The 20,600-nt window shown below is 46.6% G+C and overlaps 1 protein-coding gene across 4 annotated transcripts in view; it reads right to left on the minus strand.

Moving 5' to 3' along the window:
• LOC110531006 (calmodulin-regulated spectrin-associated protein 2) overlaps positions 1 to 20,600 on the minus strand; it is a 91,814-nt gene that overhangs the window by 70,977 nt on the left and 237 nt on the right. For all 4 annotated transcript variants that reach the window (XM_036986422.1, XM_036986421.1, XM_036986420.1 and 1 more), the window contains exons 1-2: positions 20,148 to 20,600; positions 9,745 to 10,004 (exon numbers count right to left, since the gene is read on the minus strand). The exon at positions 20,148 to 20,600 is cut by the window's right edge and continues 237 nt beyond it. In XM_036986422.1, coding sequence (XP_036842317.1) covers positions 9,745 to 10,004; positions 20,148 to 20,286 — 399 coding nt within the window. In that variant the 5' untranslated portion in view covers positions 20,287 to 20,600. The remainder of the gene's footprint in view (positions 1 to 9,744; positions 10,005 to 20,147) is intronic.

Consider the following 20,600-nt stretch of genomic DNA (forward strand, 5'->3'; position numbering starts at 1 on the left):
AGAGAGAGGAAAGAGAGGGAGAGAGCAAGAGACGGGAGAGAGATGAAAGAGGGGGAGAGAGGAGAGAAAGAGAGGGAGAGAGAAAGAGACGGGAGAGAGAGATGAAAGAGGGGGAGAGAGCAAGAGACACGAGAGAGAGAGATGAACGAGGGGGAGAGAGGAGAGAAAGAGACGGGAGAAAGAGATGAAAGAGGGGGAAAGAGGAGAGAAAGAGAGGGAGAGAGCAAGAGACGGGAGAGAGAGAGATGAAAGAGGGGGAGAGAGCAAGAGACGGGAGAGAGAGAGATGAAAGAGGGGGAGAGAGGAGAGAAATAGAAAGAAAGAGGGGGAGAGAGAGGAAAGAGAGGGAGAGAGCAAGAGACGGGAGAGAGATGAAAGAGGGGGAGAGGGAGATGAAAGAGAGGGAGAGAGAGAGATGAAAGAGGGGGAGAGAGCAAGAGACGGGAGAGAGAGAGATGAAAGAGGGGGAGAGAGGAGAGAAAGAGAGGGAGAGAGCAAGAGACGGGAGAGAGAGAGATGAAAGAGGGGGAGAGAGGAGAGAAAGGGGGAGAGAGCAAGAGACGGGAGAGAGAGAGGAAAGAGAGGGAGAGAGCAAGAGACGGAAGAGAGAGAGGTGAAAGAGGGGGGAGAGAGGAGAGAAAGGGGGAGAGAGAGACAGAAAGAGGGAGGGAGAGAGAGGAGAGCGAGGGAGAGAGCAAGAGAAGGGAGAGAGAGAGATGAAAGAAGGGGGAGAGAGAGGAGAGAGAGACAGAGGGGGGAGAGAGAGAGATGAAAGAGGGAGAGGAGAGAAAGGGGGAGAGAGAGAGAGAGAGAGAGGGGGAGAGAGAGAGGGGAAAGAGAAAGACAGAAATAACTGATGAGGAGATATGGAGGGAAGGAAAGAGAGGGAGAGAGAGAGATGAAAGAGAGGGAGAGAGGGGAGAGACAGAAGGGGAGAGAGAGGGGGAGAGAGAGATGGGAGAGAGACAGAGGGTGGAGAGAGAGATGAAAGAGAGGGAGAGAGGAGAGAAAGGGGGAGCGAGAGAGAGAGAGGGAGAGACAGAGGGGGAGAGACAGAGGGGGAGAGACAGAGGGGGAGGGAGAGACAGAGGGGGAGAGAGACAGAGGGTGGAGAGAGAGAGAGATGAAAGAGAGGGAGAGAGGAGAGAAAGGGGGAGAGAGAGGGGGAGAGAGACAGAGGGGAAAGAGAAAGACAGAAATAACTGATGAGGAGATATGGAGGGAAGGAAAGAGAGGGAGAGAGAGAGATGAAAGAGAGGAGAGAGAGAGGGGGAGAGACAGAGGGGGAGAGAGAGAGGGGGAGAGAGAGAGAGGGAGAGACAGAGGGTGGAGAGAGAGATGAAAGAGAGGGAGAGAGGAGAGAAAGGGGGAGAGAGAGAGGGGGAGAGAGAGATGAAAGAGAGGGAGAGGGGATGGAAAGGGGAGAGAGAGAAAGGGGGAGAGAGGAGGGAAAGGGGAGAGAGAGAGGGGGGGAGAGAGGAGGGAAAGGGGGAGAGAGAGAGAGACGGAGAGACAGAGGGGGAGAGAGAGATGAGAGGGAGAGAGAGATGAGAGGGAGAGAGAGAGAGGGGGAGAGAGAGAGGGAGAGAGAGAGGGGGAGAGAGAAGGGGGATAGAGAAAGACAGAAATAACTGATGAGGAGATTTGGAGGGAAGGAAAGAGATTCTATGTATGCCACAGCAGATGGGGCAGATGAATTGTGGTCTCTGTGTCGAGCAGCCATTAAATATTCACAAGAGAAAAATGGTTTGGTCTTATTATAAACACACTGGTTAGAATGGGGGCATTGGAGGGTGGGAGGATGAGAGAGAGAGAGAGAGAGAGAGAGAGAGAAAAAAAAGCACTGCAATGCAGCCTGCCATTTTGTCGGCAGTTACGGTGCATTCGAAAAGTATCCTACACTTTTTTCACATTTTGTTACGTTACAGCCTTATTCTAAAATGTATTAAATACCATTTTTTACTCATCAATCTACACAGAATACCCCATAATGATAAAGCAAAAACAGGTTTTTAGAAATGTTTGCAAAACAAAAAACTGAAATATCACATTTACATAAGTATTCAGACCCTTTACTCAGTACTTTGTTGAAGCACCTTTGGCAGTGATTACAGCCTTTGGTCTTCTTGGGTATGACGCTACAAGCTTGACACACCTGTATTTGGGGAGTTTCTCCCATTCTTCTCTGCAGATCCTCTCAAACTGTCAGGTTGGATGAGGAGCGTTGCTGCACAGCTATTTTCAGGTCTCTCCAGAGATGTTCGATCGATCGGGTTCAAGTCCGGGTTTTGGCTGGGCCATTCAAGGACATTCATAGACTTGTCTCGTAGCCACTCCTGCGTTGTCTTGGCTGTGTGCTTAGGGTTGTTGTCCTGTCAGAAAGTGTACCTTCACCCCAGTCTGAGGTCCTGAGAGCTCTGGAGCAGTTTTTCATCAATGATCTCTCTGTACTCGATCCTGACTAGTGTCCCAGTCCCTTCCGCTGAAAAACATCCCGAAAGTAGGATTCTGCCACCACCATGCTTCACTGTAGGGATGGTATTGGCCAGGTGATGAGTAGTACCTGGATTCCTCCAGATGTCACACTTGGCATTCAGGCCAATAAGTTCAATCATCAGACCAGAGAATCTTGTTTCTCATGACCGGAGAGTCTTTAGGTGCCTTTTGGCAAACTCCAAGCAGGCTGTCATATGTCTTTTACTGAGGAGTGGCTTCTGTCTGGCCACTCTGCCATAAAGGCCTGATTGGTGGAGTGCTGCAGAGAAGGTTGTTCTTCTGGAAGGTTCTCCCATCTCCACAGAGGAACTCTAGAGCTCTGTCAGAGTTTCCATCTGGTTCTTGGTCACCTCCCAGACCAAGGCCCTGCTCCCCTGATTGCTCAGTTTGGTCAGGCGGCCAGCTCTAGGAAGAGTCTTGGGGGTTCCAAACTTCTTCCTTTCAGAATGATGGAGGCCACTGTGTTCTTGGGGACCTTCAATGCTGCAGAAATATTTTGGTACCTTTCCCCAGATCTGTGCATCGACACAATCCTGTCTCAGAGCTCTACAGACAATTCCTTCCACCTCATGACTAATGACTCATGGTTTTTGCTCTGACTTGCACTGTCAACTGTGGAACCTTATATAGACAGGTGTGTGCCTTTCCAAAATCATGTCCAATACATTGAATTTACCACAGGTGGACTCCAATCAAGTTGTAGAAACATCTCAAGGATGATCAAAGGAAACAGGATGCACCTGAGCTCAATTTAGAGTCTCATAGCAAAGAGTCTGAATACTTATGGAAATAAGATATTACTGTTTGTCGTTATGGGGTATTGTTTGTAGATTGATGAGGACATTTTTCAATTTTATCCATTTAAGAATAAGGCTGTAACGTAACAAAATGTGTAAAAAATGAAGGGGTTTGAATACTTTCTGAAGGCACTGTATATACAGTCTAACTATGCATGAGATGGTGGCTGGATTTAAACTCATGGTTCTCAAACACACATTATCAGATTAGAATAAATATCTCTGTAATGATATCAAGTCTAACTGTTTTAAAAGCTCATGAAATAACCTCATATCAAGCTACTATACATTCTTCAATAGAAGATCAACTGAAAAGGATTGTAGATTTAAAAGGACTGCTTAAAACCTCAGTTCGTGACCAAAGGCTTGAGGTTTTACTAATTGGGGCAGACTAAATAACTGGAAGCTTCCTGCTGTACATGTTATAGTGAGGAGTAGCCCATGGTCATGACTCTCCGTTCCATTCCCTTCCATTACTCACAGAAAAACAATATTCTGCTTGATTTGCTTTTTCCTAAGAAAGGCATTTTTACCTTGTACTGTGTGACATAACAGTACCGCCTGTCTGTCTGTCTGTCTGCCTGCCTGTGGTTGTTAGTGGAAACCTGTCATTAGGCTTGTTTTTGTCCTTTCAGGAGACAACGCTGAGAAAACGGTCCACAGAGCCCTACCTTAGAGCAGGGTTTCCCCAACTCAGTCCTGGGGACCCCAAGGGGTCTGGGGTTTCGCCTTAGCAATACTAGTGGTGCAATGGATCACAAAACTCACGGGTCGGATCACGTTTTGAGTCACGGATCGGATCACTTATTCAGATGAGCAAAAAAAAAGGGAGACGAATATAACTTTGCTTTCCATTTATTAGTTAAAGAACACTTACAGCATGGAACTTTTCAATCTTTAAATAACATCTGGACATAAAATATTCAATACTCACTTGTTAAATTAATATGAGGTATGATACCTTCTTCCTTTGAACAATAGTGAATTATTAAATAGCCTGTGTCCACATCATCAAACAAAATAAAGAAAGCAAAGCAGACCTGAGCTTGTCAAAAAGATGAGGATGTCTACATTGTCTGGGGAGAGGGGAGACCTCTCATTGCCTTTCCACCACGCCAGTGGATCACCATGCCAGTGGATCACCATCCAGTGGATCACCATCCAGTGGATCACCATCCAGTGGATCACCATGCCAGTGGATCACTATCCAGTGGATCACCATGCCAGTGGATCACCATGCCAGTGGATCACCATGCCAGTGGATCACCATCCAGTGGATCACCATGCTAGTGGATCACCATCCAGTGGATCACCATGCCAGTGGATCACCATGCCAGTGGATCACCATCCAGTGGATCACCATCCAGTGGATCACCATGCTAGTGGATCGCCATGCCAGTGGATCACCATGCCAGTGGATCACCATGCCAGTGGATCACCACGCCAGTGGATCACCACGCCAGTGGATCACCATGCTAGTGGATCGCCATGCCAGTGGATCGCCATGCCAGTGGATCACCATGCCAGTGGATCACCACGCCAGTGGATCACCATCCAGTGGATCACCATCCAGTGGATCACCATCCAGTGGATCACCATGCCAGTGGATCACCACGCCAGTGGATCACCATGCCAGTGGATCACCACGCCAGTGGATCACCACGCCAGTGGATCACCATCCAGTGGATCACCATCCAGTGGATCACCATCCAGTGGATCACCATCCAGTGGATCACCATGCCAGTGGATCACTATGCCAGTGGATCACTATGCCAGTGGATCACCATGCCAGTGGATCACCATCCAGTGGATCACCATGCCAGTGGATCACCATGCCAGTGGATCACCATGCCAGTGGATCACTATGCCAGTGGATCACTATGCCAGTGGATCACCATGCTAGTGGATCACCATCCAGTGGATCACCATGCCAGTGGATCACCATGCCAGTGGATCACCATCCAGTGGATCACCATGCTAGTGGATCACCATCCAGTGGATCACCATGCCAGTGGATCACCATGCCAGTGGATCACCATGCCAGTGGATCACCATCCAGTGGATCACCATGCCAGTGGATCACCATGCCAGTGGATCACCATGCCAGTGGATCACTATGCCAGTGGATCACTATGCCAGTGGATCACCATGCTAGTGGATCACCATCCAGTGGATCACCATGCCAGTGGATCACCATGCTAGTGGATCACCATCCAGTGGATCACCATGCCAGTGGATCACCATGTCAGTGGATCACCATGCCAGTGGATCACCATGCCAGTGGATCACCATGCCAGTGGATCACCATCCAGTGGATCACCATCCAGTGGATCACCATGCTAGTGGATCACCATCCAGTGGATCACCATCCAGTGGATCACCATCCAGTGGATCACCATGCCAGTGGATCACCATGCCAGTGGATCACCATGCCAGTGGATCACCATGCTAGTGGATCACCATGCCAGTGGATCACCATGCCAGTGGATCGCCATGCCAGTGGATCACTATGCCAGTGGATCACTATGCCAGTGGATCACCATGCTAGTGGATCACCATCCAGTGGATCACCATGCCAGTGGCTCACCATGCCAGTGGATCACCATCCAGTGGATCACCATGTCAGTGGATCACCATGCTAGTGGATCGCCATGCCAGTGGATCACCATGCCAGTGGAACGCCGCCTGCTGCCTTGTAGGATGCCACCTCCTCTTTGATGGTGTTGGTAAACGTCTTGCCTGTGTCCTTGCTCATAAAGCCCCACCTCCGAAAAGCTCCTTCATGGCCAAATTATTTTGTGGAGGAGATGCCTCTGAGTCTGCTCCTGTCGGCTCTGTGGCTTGACCCTGCAGAAAAAAATGACGTGATCTATTAAACTAACAAATGATCTATTTTCATATTTCATAGAACTATAATCGTGGCAATAACATTTAATAAAAGCCATTATTCCAAATCAAAAATGGATGATTCTAATAGCAATAGCATAGACTAAGATTAGACTGCAGTATATTTATTTATACAAGTAATTCACTCTATCTTTTTTTTACCTCTTCAGTGGCCACAGTCTCAGTGGTGAGATCACTGTATGTCCTCCAGTGTAGGGCAGGGTCTAGGTGAGGGTCTAGGTGAGGGTCTAGGTGAGGGTCTAGGTGAGACAGGGACTTGAACCTTGGATCCAGTGCAGTAGATCTATGAAGGCAGTCTGGGCTTCAGGTCCTCTCTAATGGCAGCCTTGACCTCTCTAGTGATGGTGCTGTCTTCCTCACTTGGGGCCATGGATTGTAGAATCCTTGTTTTCAGAGGTAGGATCATGGACACAGAAGGTACAGCTTCAGTGGTCAGTAGGGTTGTAACCATTTTCAGGGGTTTGAGCACCTGGAAGACCTCCTCTGCCACTTTCACGTCATCATCAGACAAGGTGACGACGTCTTTGTGTTTTTCCAGGGTCTTGTCTGTCAGTGCAGAGTATACAGCTGCCTGCTGCTCAAGATAGAGTTCCAACATGTCATAAGTTCCATCTTGTTGTGACATGGTGTATGAGCTTGTGGGTCAGTAGCTGTAACATTTCCTGCTTGGTCTTAAGCACATGAGCGGCTGTTGTGCTTCGGTGGAAAAAGGAAACCACCTTCCTGATCCTCCCAAGGAGGCGGTCCATCTGGTTACCTGAGATCCATCTGGTTACCTGAGATCCATCTGGTTACCTGAGATCCATCTGGTTACCTGAGATCCATCTGGTTACCTGAGATTCCCCTTTGAGAAGCTAAATTGATCACATGTGCAAAGCAAGCGATGTGTGGCCCCAGTCCAGCCTCTATCACTGCATTTACTTGGTTCTTGGCATTATCTGTGGTGGTTGGGATATTGCTATTGGGCCTCTCTAGCTTCCACTCTGCTACTGCTCCTAGCAGTACCTGCGCCAGATTTGTGCCTGTGTGACTCTCATAGAGGGGGCGTGTCTGTAGCACCGGACTTCATATCTCCCACTCCTCTGTGGTGTAATGAGCAGTCACAGTCACATTGCTTTCTGTTACCCTGGAGGTCCACCCGTCTGTGGTACAGTGAACAGTCACAGTCACATAGCTTTCCGTTACCCTGGAGGTCCACCCGTCTGTGGTACAGTGAACAGTCACATAGCTTTCTGTTACCCTGGAGGTCCACTCCTCTGTGGTGTAGTGAACAGTCACAGTCACGCAGCTTTCCGTTACCCTGGAGGTCCACTCCTCTGTGGTGTAGTGAACAGTCACAGTCACATAGCTTTCTGTTACCCTGGAGGTCCACTCCTCTGTGGTGTAGTGAACAGTCACAGTCACAGAGCTTTCTGTTACCCTGGAGGTCCACTCCTCTGTGGTGTAGTGAACAGTCACAGCCACGTAGCTTTCCGTTACCCTGGAGGTCCACTCCTCTGTGGTGTAATGAGCAGTCACAGCCACGCAGCTTTCCGTTACCCTGGAGGTCCACTCCTCTGTGGTGTAGTGAACAGTCACAGCCACGTAGCTTTCTGTTACCCTGGAGGTCCAGCCGTCTGTGGTGTAGTGAGCAGTCACAGTCACATAGCTTTCCGTTACCCTGGAGGTCCAGCCATCTGTGGTGTAGTGAACAGTCACAGCCACATAGCTTTCCGTTGCCCTGGAGGTCCACTCCTCTGTGGTGTAGTGAACAGTCACAGTCACATAGCTTTCCGTTACCCTGGAGGTCCACTCCTCTGTGGTGTAGTGAACAGTCACAGTCACATAGCTTTCCGTTACCCTGGAGGTCCACTCCTCTGTGGTGTAGTGAACAGTCACAGTCACGTAGCTTTCTGTTACCCTGGAGGTCCACTCCTCTGTGGTGTAGTGAGCAGTCACAGTCACATAGCTTTCTGTTAATCTGGAGGTCCACTCCTCTGTGGTGTAGTGAGCAGTCACAGTCACGTAGCTTTCTGTTACCCTGGAGGTCCAGCCGTCTGTGGTGTAATGAGTAGTCACAGTCACGTAGCTTTCCGTTACCCTGGAGGTCCAGCCGTCTGTGGTGTAGTGAACAGTCACAGTCACATAGCTTTCCGTTACCCTGGAGGTCCACTCCTCTGTGGTGTAGTGAACAGTCACAGTCACGTAGCTTTCTGTTACCCTGGAGGTCCACTCCTCTGTGGTGTAGTGAACAGTCACGTAGCTTTCTGTTACCCTGGAGGTCCACTCCTCTGTGGTGTAATGAGCAGTCACAGTCACATAGCTTTCCGTTACCCTGGAGGTCCACTCCTCTGTGGTGTAGTGAACAGTCACAGTCACGTAGCTTTCTGTTACCCTGGAGGTCCACTCCTCTGTGGTATAGTGAGCAGTCACAGACACATAGCTTTCTGTTACCCTGGAGGTCCACTCCTCTGTGGTGTAGTGAGCAGTCACAGTCACATAGCTTTCCGTTACCCTGGAGGTCCACTCCTCTGTGGTGTAGTGAACAGTCACAGTCACGTAACTTTCCGTTACCCTGGAGGACCACCCGTCTGTGGTGAGGGCAACAGAGGATGCCTTGGATAATTCATCGACAATTTTCGACAAGTTCATAAAGGCCTGCCACCATCTTCATACTGAAGTGGGTGCGCCAGGGGATTTCGTAGCGTGGCTCAAGCACTTTCACCATATGTTTTAACCCTTTGTTTTCCACTACAGCGTATGGCCTCATGTCTGCAGTGATAAACATCCCAATAGATTTGGTGATGGCTTTAGTCCGGTCTGATTCTGCAGAAAAGGGCTTAAATGTCTCGGTGAGAAGTTGTCTGGCTGAGTTGGCTCCCGTCACTGACACACCAGGTTGATGACGTTCCACGTATTTCCATCATGATCATACGGCTTTCTTGTGACACGATGCCAACACACCGTAGTGGTGTTGTCCACCATCCTGCTTCCGACATCATATTTGACAGGGAAGCCAAAATGCTCCCATACATGAGACTTCAATGAAGCGGAAGGTTTTTCCAGTTCTTCAGCTCTGTTTTTCCTCTTTGCTTTTTGCAACGCGAGCATCCAGGACTGATTCAACAGGCCCCGTTTACGTGAACAGAACACACAGCTGCTTTTAAAAAAATCATCAAATCAACCTTCAGGCTTCAGAGTAAAACACAGCATCTGTCTTGAGATGTAGGGAATTATGACTTTAAAAAGTAACCGCGGCAATAAAACTGTGTTTCACACTGTGATGGTTAAACTTTGCAATTGATCTGAGGTTCACATGCGTGCCGAACCGTGGGGGGTGATCCGTACGGATCACAGATCAACTACGGTCCGTTACAACACTAAGCACTACCCAGCTGATTCAAATAACCAACTTATCATCAAACCTTACCTTAGAGCACACACGCAAAGAGATTGAGGATGAGTGTGTGAGTGAAAGAGAGAGAGAAGGAGAAGGAATAGAGATTAAAGGAGGATGAGAGAAAGAGAAGGTGTGTGTGCATGACAGACAGCTCTCCATCCTCACCATGCGTATAGGAGTGCTGGTCAGGTCCCTCTCGGTGACCAGTCGGTCCTGGTCGGTGACGTACAGTCCCTTCTGTGCCAGGGCCTGGATGACGGTGTTGTGTCCCAGCAGGGGTTTGACGGCATCGCTGCGGAGGATGAGACTACCCGCCCGGCAGTAGAGCTCTGCAGACAGCAGTAGGGACGCCACGGGGGGCTTCAGGTGCTCCTGGCTGTACTGGTCCCTGTAGAAGGGGTCAGAAAGCTCCTCAGGGACCGCATCTTTGGAGGGAGAGAGGAAGAGACGGGTTAGTTTGGGGATACGATGAACATAGTAAGACCCCAGCTCCTCTGGGAGCGCATCTAGGGAGAGAGAGGAGGGTTTAGTGTGAGGATAGCTACAAAAAAAGGTGCTATCTAAAACCTAAAAGGGTTCGTTGGCTGTCCCCATAGGAGAACCCTTTGAAGAGCCCTTTTTGATTACAGGTAGAACCCTTTTGGAGTGTAGGCTACATAACTGACAGCTCCTCTGGGACTGTGTCTGTAGATGGAGAGAGGGACAGGTTAGTTTGGTCACATAATAACTGACACTACAGTCAGCTCCTCTAGGACTGTGTCTCTTGATGGACTGTTACCTAGACTTAGACAGTCTCTGTGAGGTGTGTAGGACAGGCCCAAGCCCTGGGCCACTTAGACAGTCTCTGTGAGGTGTGTAGGACAGGCCCAAGCCCTGGGCAGCTTAGTCTCTGTGAGGTGTGTAGGACAGGCCCAAGCCCTGGGCAGCTTAGTCTCTGTGAGGTGTGTAGGACAGGCCCAAGCCCTGGGCCACTTAGACAGTCTCTGTGAGGTGTGTAGGACAGGCCCAAGCCCTGGGCCACTTAGTCTCTGTGAGGTGTGTAGGACAGGCCCAAGCCCTGGGCCACTTAGACAGTCTCTGTGAGATGTGTAGGACAGGCCCAAGCCCTGGGCCACTTAGACAGTCTCTGTGAGGTGTGTAGGACAGGCCCAAGCCCTGGGCCACTTAGACAGTCTCTGTGAGGTGTGTAGGACAGGCCCAAGCCCTGGGCCACTTAGACAGTCTCTGTGAGGTGTGTACGTGCCTTAATCCTGTTGATTTAAATGGGATTTACTCTTCAACAAAGTCAACATACTGTACTGCAGTCTGCCCTCAGAGACTACACCACTTCCTGCTCTTCTCTCACATGATGAGTCAGGGGGTCCTGTGAGTGTTTTTGAGTCAGAGGGGCAGTTGGGTTGAAAGGGCGCGTATGGGGCAAGGACGGTGTTCCTGGCCTGTGTGTGTGTGTTTGTGCATGTGAGTTTGAGTGTGTGTGTGTGCCTGCGTGTGTTTAGGTCTGTTGCGGTGACCGTGTCAGTGGTTGCTAGTGGAAACCTGTCATTAGGCTTGTTTTTGTCCTTTCAGGAGACAACGCTGAGAAAACGGTCCACAGAGCCCTACCTTAGAGCAGGGTTTGTGCATGCATGCGTTCAGGTGATAGGTATGTTTAGGTCTGTTGCGGTGACCGTATGACCACCACACCGGCAGTCACGAGTCATGAAGGCAGTCAAATTCCACGTGACCGTTTAGTCATGGTAATTAGGCTTCTCCAAGCTCTGATGCTGCTGATGGTCATTAGTAGCCTACCAAACGCGCTAACTGCCTGGTACTCAGCACTCTATTGTCCCTCTAATCACTCTGACATCAATGCAAATGTTTTCAAAAATCTAATAAAACACTAAATGAGAGTCCATGGGCTCAGGTTGCGCAACATTTCTATAGGCTATGCAATTGCGGGAGAAAACAGAGTGATGGCCTCTATTAAAAAAAAGAGGATCCCTTCAGCTTTCTATAGGCATACTATTAGAGGTTAGCCGATTAATCAGGGACGATTTCAAGTTTTCATAACAATCAGTTATTGGCCTTTTTGAATGCTGATTATGGTCGATTACATTGCAATCCACGAGGAGACTGTGTGGCAGGCTGACCGCCTGTTACGGCAGGCTGACCGCCGGTTACGGCAGGCGGACCGCCTGTTACGGCAGGCTGACCGCCTGTTACGGCAGGCTGACCGCCTGTTACGGCAGGCTGACCGCCTGTTACGGCAGGCTGACCGCCTGTTACGGCAGGCTGACCGCCTGTTACGGCAGGCTGACCGCCTGTTACTTGAGTGCAGCATCAAAAGGACCTGTGGCTGCAATATTGCACTTTTACTTTCTTCTCCAACACTGTGTTTTTGCATTATTTAAACCAAACCAAATGGAATGTTTCATTATTTGAGACTAAATAGATTTTTATTTATGTATTATATTAAGTTAAAATTAAAGTTTTCATTGTTCATTCAGTATTGTTGTGATTGTCATTATTACACACACACACACACACACACACAAAAATTGGCCGTTTAATCGGTATCAGCTTTCTTTGGTCCTCCAATAATCGGTATCGGCGTTGCAAAATCATAATAAGGTCGACCTCTACTTACTATATTTATTTCTCAACTTTCCTGATACTAAGCACATTGCTTCTCTTTACAACCGGAGTATAGCCTACCTGGCTGGCATGAAAATTAACCACGGGGAAAAGTGTCCCTCATTTTCTATTTAAGTGCATAGATGACATGTATTTTCTCCCACTGCCCCCGTTTCAAGACCGGTGCATGATAATGGTCCATTCTAAATCAAAACAAATGTCAAGCATATATTATTTAGTATATGTAAAAACAAGATTAAATGGAGAATAGTCTGTGTCAATATTAGCCTGTCACTTGTGAAGTATACAGTGGGGAGAACAAGTATTTGATACGCTGCCGATTTTGCAGGTTTTCCTACTTACAAAGCATGTAGAGGTCTGTAATTTTGATCATAGGTACACTTCAACTGTGAGAGACGGAATCTAAAACAAAAATCCAGAAAATCACATTGTATGATTTTTAAGTAATTAATTAGCATTTTATTGAAACGTGTCTGGGTCTTTCAGCATGACAATGATCCCAAACACACCGCCCGGGCAACGAAGGAGTGGCTTCATAAGAAGCATTTCAAGGTCCTGGAGTGGCCTAGCCAGTCTCCAGATCTCAACCCCATAGAAAATCTTTGGAGGGAGTTGAAAGTACGTGTTGCCCAGCAACAGCCCCAAAACATCACTACTCTAGAGGAGATCTGCATGGAGGTATGGGCCAAAATACCAGCAACAGTGTGTGAAAACCTTGTGAAGACTTACAGAAAACGTTTGACCTCTGTCATTGCCAACAAAGGATATATAACAAAGTATTGAGATAAACTTTTGTTATTGACCAAATACTTATTTTCCACCATCATTTGCAAATAAATTCATAAAAAATCCTACAATGTGATTTTCTGGATATTTTTTCTCATTTTGTCTGTCATAGTTGAAGTGTACCTATGATGAAAATTACAGGCCTCTCTCATCTTTTTAAGTGGGAGAACTTGCACAATTGGTGGCTGACTAAATACTTTTTGCCCCACTGTTTTGCCCCACTGTGTAGAGTACCAGTCAAAAGTTTGGATACACCTACGCATTATATATATTTATTAGAGGTCGACCAATTATGATTTTTCAACGCCAATACCGTTACCGATTATTGGAGGACCAAAAAAAGCAGATACCGATTAATCGTCCAATTTATTGATTTATTTGTAATAATGACAATTACAACAATACTGAATGAACACTTATTTTAACTTAATATAATACATCAATAAAATCAATTTAGTCTCAAATAAATAATGAAACATGTTCAATTTGGTTTAAATAATGCAAAAACAAAAGTGTTGGAGAAGAAAGTAAAAGTGCAATATGTGCTATGTAAGAAAGCTAACGTTTCAGTTCCTTGCTCAGAACATGAGAACATATGAAAGCTGGTGGTTCCTGTTAACATGAGTCTTCAATATTCCCAGGTAAGAAGTTTTAGGTTTTAGTTATTATAGGAATTATAGGACTATTTCTCTCCGGGTTAGGGAAGGTTTGGCCGGTAGGGATATCCTTGTCTCATCGCGCACCAGCGACTCCCGTGGTGGGCCAGGCGCAGTGCGTGCTAACCAAGGTTGCCAGGTGCACGGTGTTTCCTCCGACACATTGGTGCGGCTGGCTTCCGGGTGCTGTGTTAAGAAGCAGTGCGGCTTGGTTGGGTTGTGTATCGGAGGACGCATGACTTTCAACCTTCGTCTCTCCCAAGCCCGTACGGGAGTTGTAGCGATGAGACAAGATAGTAGCTACTAAACAATTGGATACCACGAAAATGGGTAGAAAACGGGGTAAAAAAAATATAAATATATTTTCATTTTTTTAAACATTATCAGCCGACAGTAATGTTATATTGGCAAATGTGCCCTTCTGCTGCATGACAGGCAGACCCCACAAAGGATGGGAAATAACCTAAACTACTCATACCTGTCAGGTATAGTTCACTTTATTTTATATCACTCAAATATCCAATTAATGGTGGCCAATATGGAGAGATATGAGGCTACCCTGACGTATCTGAATTGAGGTGATCAATTGAGGTTTACTGATCATGAAAAGCATGCAGTTCCTTGCTGTAGGTCTAGATCTCTGATGATAGAGCTCAATGTGTGCAACTGTTTTTCATGGAATAATCTGAAATGTGTATTTCTGACTAGGCTCTTCAAGAGGTATACTACAACCAAATAGTTTTAGTGGAGCTGCGGGTCTCCTTGCCCCCAAGCAGCCAAATCAAATGCTCTGCACCTTAAAAGGGCTTTATAAATCAATTTGATTGATTGATATTGTGATGTTTTATTGATAACGACCTATATAAATGGTCAATAGTATGGTCAACAGAATGGTCAATAGTATGGTCAACAGAATGGTCAACAGAATGGTCAACAGAATGGTCAATAGTATGGTCAATAGTATGGTCAACAGAATGGTCAATAGAATGGCCAATAGTATGGTCAACAGAATGGTCAACAGTATGGTCAATAGTATGGTCAACAGAATGGTCAATAGTATGGTCAACAGAATGGTCAATAGTATGGTCAATAGTATGGTCAACAGAATGGTCAATAGTATGGTCAATAGTATGGTCAATAGTATGGTCAACAGAATGGTCAATAGTATGGTCAACAGAATGGTCAATAGAATGGTCAACAGTATGGTCAATAGTATGGTCAACAGAATGGTCAATAGTATGGTCAACAGAATGGTCAATAGTATGGTCATTAGAATGGTCAATAGTATGGTCAATAGTAGCCCATAGATTGGTAAGGAGTATCCTTTGATTAATTCATACAGAGGTGTAGGAGGCTACATGGCTAAGTGAGGACTCTCTTCGCCCCAACAGACGTAGGATCTGAATTTGATCACTATTTTATTGCTGAATTTTCCTACAACTTGTAGTATATTCAAGAATAAAAAGGCTTCTAAAGTTTCTAATTTTCACATTAAAATGTCAGACTTGATTTGCACTAACAAAAATAGATGTATCAACCCCTACAAAAAATGTCCATTAATAATCCACATAATAATTCAAATGTCCTGTCGCTGCAGGATTAATTTCCTGCAGTAGCAAACTGTCTCAAATTAAGTTCCTACATCTATACATCCACTTAGTAATACCCATTCTTCAGAGGGGGAGGTCAGAAGCAAACCTAATCGTTACTGTGGTCCCACCCAGAGAGATGAAGGGGGCTATTTCAGACAACAGGCATTTACCACTCAACAGCCAGACCTAGCCACTTCAGCATCTAGTCACAACAACAACTGTCTGTCCCCAATTTAAAACCACCTCATAACCCCGAGAGGATGGACAAAAGCTCCTATGACCTCAAATGAAATCTAATTTTATTTGTCACATGCACAGAATACAACGGGTCTAGACTTTACCGCGAAATGCTTACTTACGAGCCCTTTCCCAACAACGCAGAGATAAAAAGTAAATTATCAAAAAGGGAAATAGTAACACAATAAAATAACAATAACGAGGCCATATCCCAGGAGTACCGGTATCAAGTCAATGTGCAGGGTTACGAGGTAGTTGAGGTAACATGTACATGTAGGTAGGGGTAGCAGTGACTAGGCAATAAGGATAGGTAATAAACAGAGTAGCAGCAGCGTATGTGAAGAGTGAGAAAGTGTGTCTATATGTGAATTTGTGAGTGTGTGTGGCGTCAATATGCATGTGTTTGTGTGTTTGGTGTGTGTGAGCACATGTAGTGTGCGTGTATGTTGGAGTGCCAGTATAGTATGTGTGTGTGTGTGTGTGGGTAGAGTCCAGTGAGTGTGTGTGTGTGTGTGTGGGGGTAGAGTCCAGTGAGTGTGCACAGAGCCAGTGCAAGAATGTGAAGAAAAAATGGAAATGGAAATAGTCTGGGTAGCTATTTGAAGAACTGTTGAGCAGTCTTATACCTCGAGGGTAGAAGCTGTTTGAAGAACTGTTGAGCAGTCTTATAGCTCGAGGGTAGAAGCTGTTTGAAGAACTGTTGAGCAGTCTTATAGCTCGAGGGTAGAAGCTGTTTGAAGAACTGTTGAGCAGTCTTATAGCTCGAGGGTAGAAGCTGTTTGAAGAACTGTTGAGCAGTCTTATACCTCGAGGGTAGAAGCTGTTTGAAGAACTGTTGAGCAGTCCTATAGCTCGAGGGTAGAAGCTATTTGAAGAACTGTTGAGCAGTCTTATACCTCGAGGGTAGAAGCTGTTTGAAGAACTGTTGAGCAGTCTTATAGCTCGAGGGTAGAAGCTGTTTGAAGAACTGTTGAGCAGTCTTATAGCTCGAGGGTAGAAGCTGTTTGAAGAACTGTTGAGCAGTCTTATAGCTCGAGGGTAGAAGCTGTTTGAAGAACTGTTGAGCAGTCTTATACCTCGAGGGTAGAAGCTGTTTGAAGAACTGTTGAGCAGTCCTATAGCTCGAGGGTAGAAGCTATTTGAAGAACTGTTGAGCAGTCTTATACCTCGAGGGTAGAAGCTGTTTGAAGAACTGTTGAGCAGTCTTATAGCTCGAGGGTAGAAGCTGTTTGAAGAACTGTTGAGCAGTCTTATAGCTCGAGGGTAGAAGCTGTTTGAAGAACTGTTGAGCAGTCTTATAGCTCGAGGGTAGAAGCTGTTTGAAGAACTGTTGAGCAGTCTTATAGCTCGAGGGTAGAAGCTGTTCAGGAGCCTTTTGGTCTCAGACTTGGTTCTCTGGTACCGTTTGTTGTGCGGTAGCAGAGAGGACTGTGTATGACTAGGGTGGGTGGGTGGAGTCTGACAGTTTTTAGGGACTTCCTCTGACACCGCCTGGTATAGAGGTCCTGGGTGGCAGGGAGCTCTGCCCCAGTGATGTACTGGGCCGCACGCACTTCCCTCTGTTGTGCCTATGGTCAGATGCCAAACAGTTGCCATACCAGGCGGTGATGCAGCCAGTCAAGATGCTCTCAATGGTGCAGCTGTATAACTTTTTGAGGATCTGAGGGCCCATGCCAAATCTTTTCCTTTTGTGGGGGAAGAGGCGTTGTCGTTCCCTCTTCACGACTGTGTTGTTGTGTTTAGACCATGATAGATCCTTAGTGATGTGGACACCGAGGACCTTGAAGTTCTCAACCCACTCCACTACAGATGTGTAGTCCACGATCAGCTCCTTTGTCTTGCTGATGTTGAGGGAGAGTTTGTTGTCCTGGCACCACACTGCCAGCTCTCTGACTTCTTCCCTCTAGGCCTCCTAGAGCAGCAACAATACTACACACCTTTAAGTGGATGGAACATTAGGCTTTACAATGTTAACACAGTCTTGCTAACAACAGCCATACAAGTGCTGCTAGAAATAAATGGAGCAATAAAGAACCAAACAGGGGTTATAGGGCTCAGTTCATAGTTGTTCTTAACTGACTTGCCTAGTTAAATAATGGTTCAATTTAAAAATGTAATAAATAAATATGGCCATCAAAAAGGTTCTATTAGACCAATAAAGCAGGCTTATTTGTAACAGTGTGGAGTGCAGATCACCCTTTACAGAGTGAGCAGGCTTATTTGTAACAGTGTGGAGTGCAGATCACCATTTACAGAGTGAGCAGGCTTATTTGTAACAGTGTGGAGTGCAGATCACCCTTTACAGAGTGAGCAGGCTTATTTGTAACAGTGTGGAGTGCAGATCACCCTTTACAGAGTGAGCAGGCTTATTTGTAACAGTGTGGAGTGCAGATCACCCTTTACAGAGTGAGCAGGCTTATTTGTAACAGTGTGGAGTGCAGATCACCCTTTACAGAGTGAGCAGGATTTAGTTTTCCACCAGTTCATCAAAAGCTGCCGCGTCAAGGACAACCAATCAAACAGGAAGTACACAGGAAGTAGCGTTACAGGAAGTCCAAACACGGGACCTGGAATATCCACCCTTACTATGCCGACCATAGGAAGTCGTCCAATTGGAGCACAGCACAGCGAGAGAACACTAAAACATGTACAGCTGTCAGCAACATTAATTTTCTGTTACTATGCAGTTATTGCATTCTTAGAAACGTGTAGCTTATAGCTTATAGCATTCACAATGTCTGATTCAAAGCACTGGACTACAATGTTGAGAAATAACTAGATGTATTTTAGCTGTGGTTTTCAAAAGGCAACATTTTTGTTCAGTTGCTCACTATGTAAACTAAAGTCAGACTACTTATTCTCCAATGCAGTACGAACATCCATGTAGTCAGACCAAAGAAACGACACAAGATGAGACTAATGTTGGTTAACGTTCAGGGTAGGGACATCCCAAGGATCCCACCGGCAGGCCCCTGTGTTGTGATGTAATGGAGACAAATGTTGTCACCAACTGGGTCTCCAAAATGCCAACACCACAGATGTTACAGAGACAGGAGTGGGCTGTCTGTATAGAGCACATTCTAGAACAGCTGCTCGCAAAGCATTTGTGCATGCATGCACGCACACACGCACGCGCGCGCACACACACACACACAGAGAGCAGTCAGTCACCTCGTCACTGATCCAGTGCCACACAGGAGAGCAACAACCACAGATGCCTCTGGAATCAGTAATAAGAGGAAAACATTTTGTGTAAGTGTACTACACGCACATTGTCAGCATTTTGTGTAAGTGTACGTATGTAGTAACAGTATGGCTTCCGTCCCTCTCCTCGCCCCGAACCAGGGACCCTCTGCACACATCAACAACTGACACCCACGAAGCATCGATACCCATCGCTCTACAAAATCCGCCGCCCTTGCAGAGCAAGGGGAACCACTACTTCAAGGTCTCAGAGCGAGTGACGTCACCGATTGAAACGCTGTTAGCGCACACCCCGCTAACTTGCTAGCCATTTCACATCGGTTACACATACATGCATGCACATGTTCAGCATTTTGTGGGTCAAACTACTGTCACAGCCATAGTAACTAGGCCAAACATAGCTGTGTGTGTAGACTGTACTGATGAATTGGGCCACAGTTCTCTGTATTGGTGCAGGAAGGGAGCAGTAATATGTGTCACCGGGAGGGACAGGAAGAAATCAAATCTTGCCAGTCCTGCTATGCTATGAGCATGTAATTCTCTAGGAATAAGTCATGAGGTGAGGCCTGCAGTTAACGCCATGCGCTTCTAGTGAGGGTTTTCCACCAATTTATACACTTGAGAAAAGCTTAGTTTACAAACATCATGCTGGAAACTATAAGAGGAGCTTTCTAGTCATGTTCAGTTGGCTTAGTCGATGGTAGTTAGCGTGTAGCCCAGTTAAAAACATGAATTAAAGAGCTGGAGTCAGTCCCCCTCCAACCAACCCCAGAGCCACTGAGCCAGTTAGGGCTGCTCTGGCTACAGTCTGCAGACCAAGGCTTTCCCCAGCCACACTGGAGGCCCCATTGAAAGCCTTTAATATAGCTTAAGTGCTGCCTCTTCACCCAGTGAAGTGACAACTGTGTCATTGTCAATGGTCAAATCACATGGAATGCTCTTTCTAATACTGTTCAGACGGTCCAACAACCTGTAGGGCATGGGGCCATTGCTGTGAACACCAGGAACCAGCTGCAATAGCTAATCAATCAAATGTCACAGACATCCATGCAGATGCGAGAGGGTAGGTAAACAACGCCCTCTGCCATGTTGAGAACATAAAAGGCAGAGGTATTGGAATGAGCAACAGTTAGTCATCCCACACGTGTGCTTCCCCTCAGACACAACGTCAATTAGAGCGCCCAGATGTGACTAATAAAATGACTAATTAGCGTGTTTCATGGTCGCATTCGCGCGTGGTGAAGTCTAGATGATGTTTCATCAAGGACCTTGGAGCCGAATAACAAATTCTTAACACAGGTAATAGATGCTCTATAGGCCCCTAATAAATATCGCGGTTACCAATCATGATTGGCCCTATTATGATGATGTGCACACTGACACAATTTGTCAACATTTTGCATAAAATGTTACACATTTCCACACCAATATTGAGAAGACAACAAAAGGCGCCACCTACCTGAGCCAAAGGCTTTGGCCACAAGCCATGTGAAGCTACAGGATATTTTAGCCCTTGTGAAATCATAGTGATCAAACGCCTTGATCGAGGGGACGATAAAGGTTCGTCTCAACCCCTTGGTATGTGCCGCATCACCCATCTTTACGCCTGGCTCGCTCGGCCTCCGTTACCGAGAGGCAGATGGTCAGTTAACTCGTGGAATTCTGTCGGCGGCAGATGACATCCCGTGAAAAGGAATTCAATGCAGCAAAGTCTCTTTACGTTCAAACTTCGAATGCGTTTCCGAACCGAATACCGACTGGAATTCCTCACACCCAGATGTGTTGTGGATCCTTCCCACGGTTACAAGCTAACCGTTTTTATTTCCATGTGTCCGATATTTTCAGTACGAGAAGAGAATTCCAGCCAGGCAACGGCAGTAGACGAGTTTAGGGATTTTCAGCCATTCCCTGA

The sequence above is a fragment of the Oncorhynchus mykiss genome, chromosome 8 (assembly GCF_013265735.2).
Source record: "Oncorhynchus mykiss isolate Arlee chromosome 8, USDA_OmykA_1.1, whole genome shotgun sequence".
NCBI lineage: Eukaryota > Metazoa > Chordata > Actinopteri > Salmoniformes > Salmonidae > Oncorhynchus > Oncorhynchus mykiss.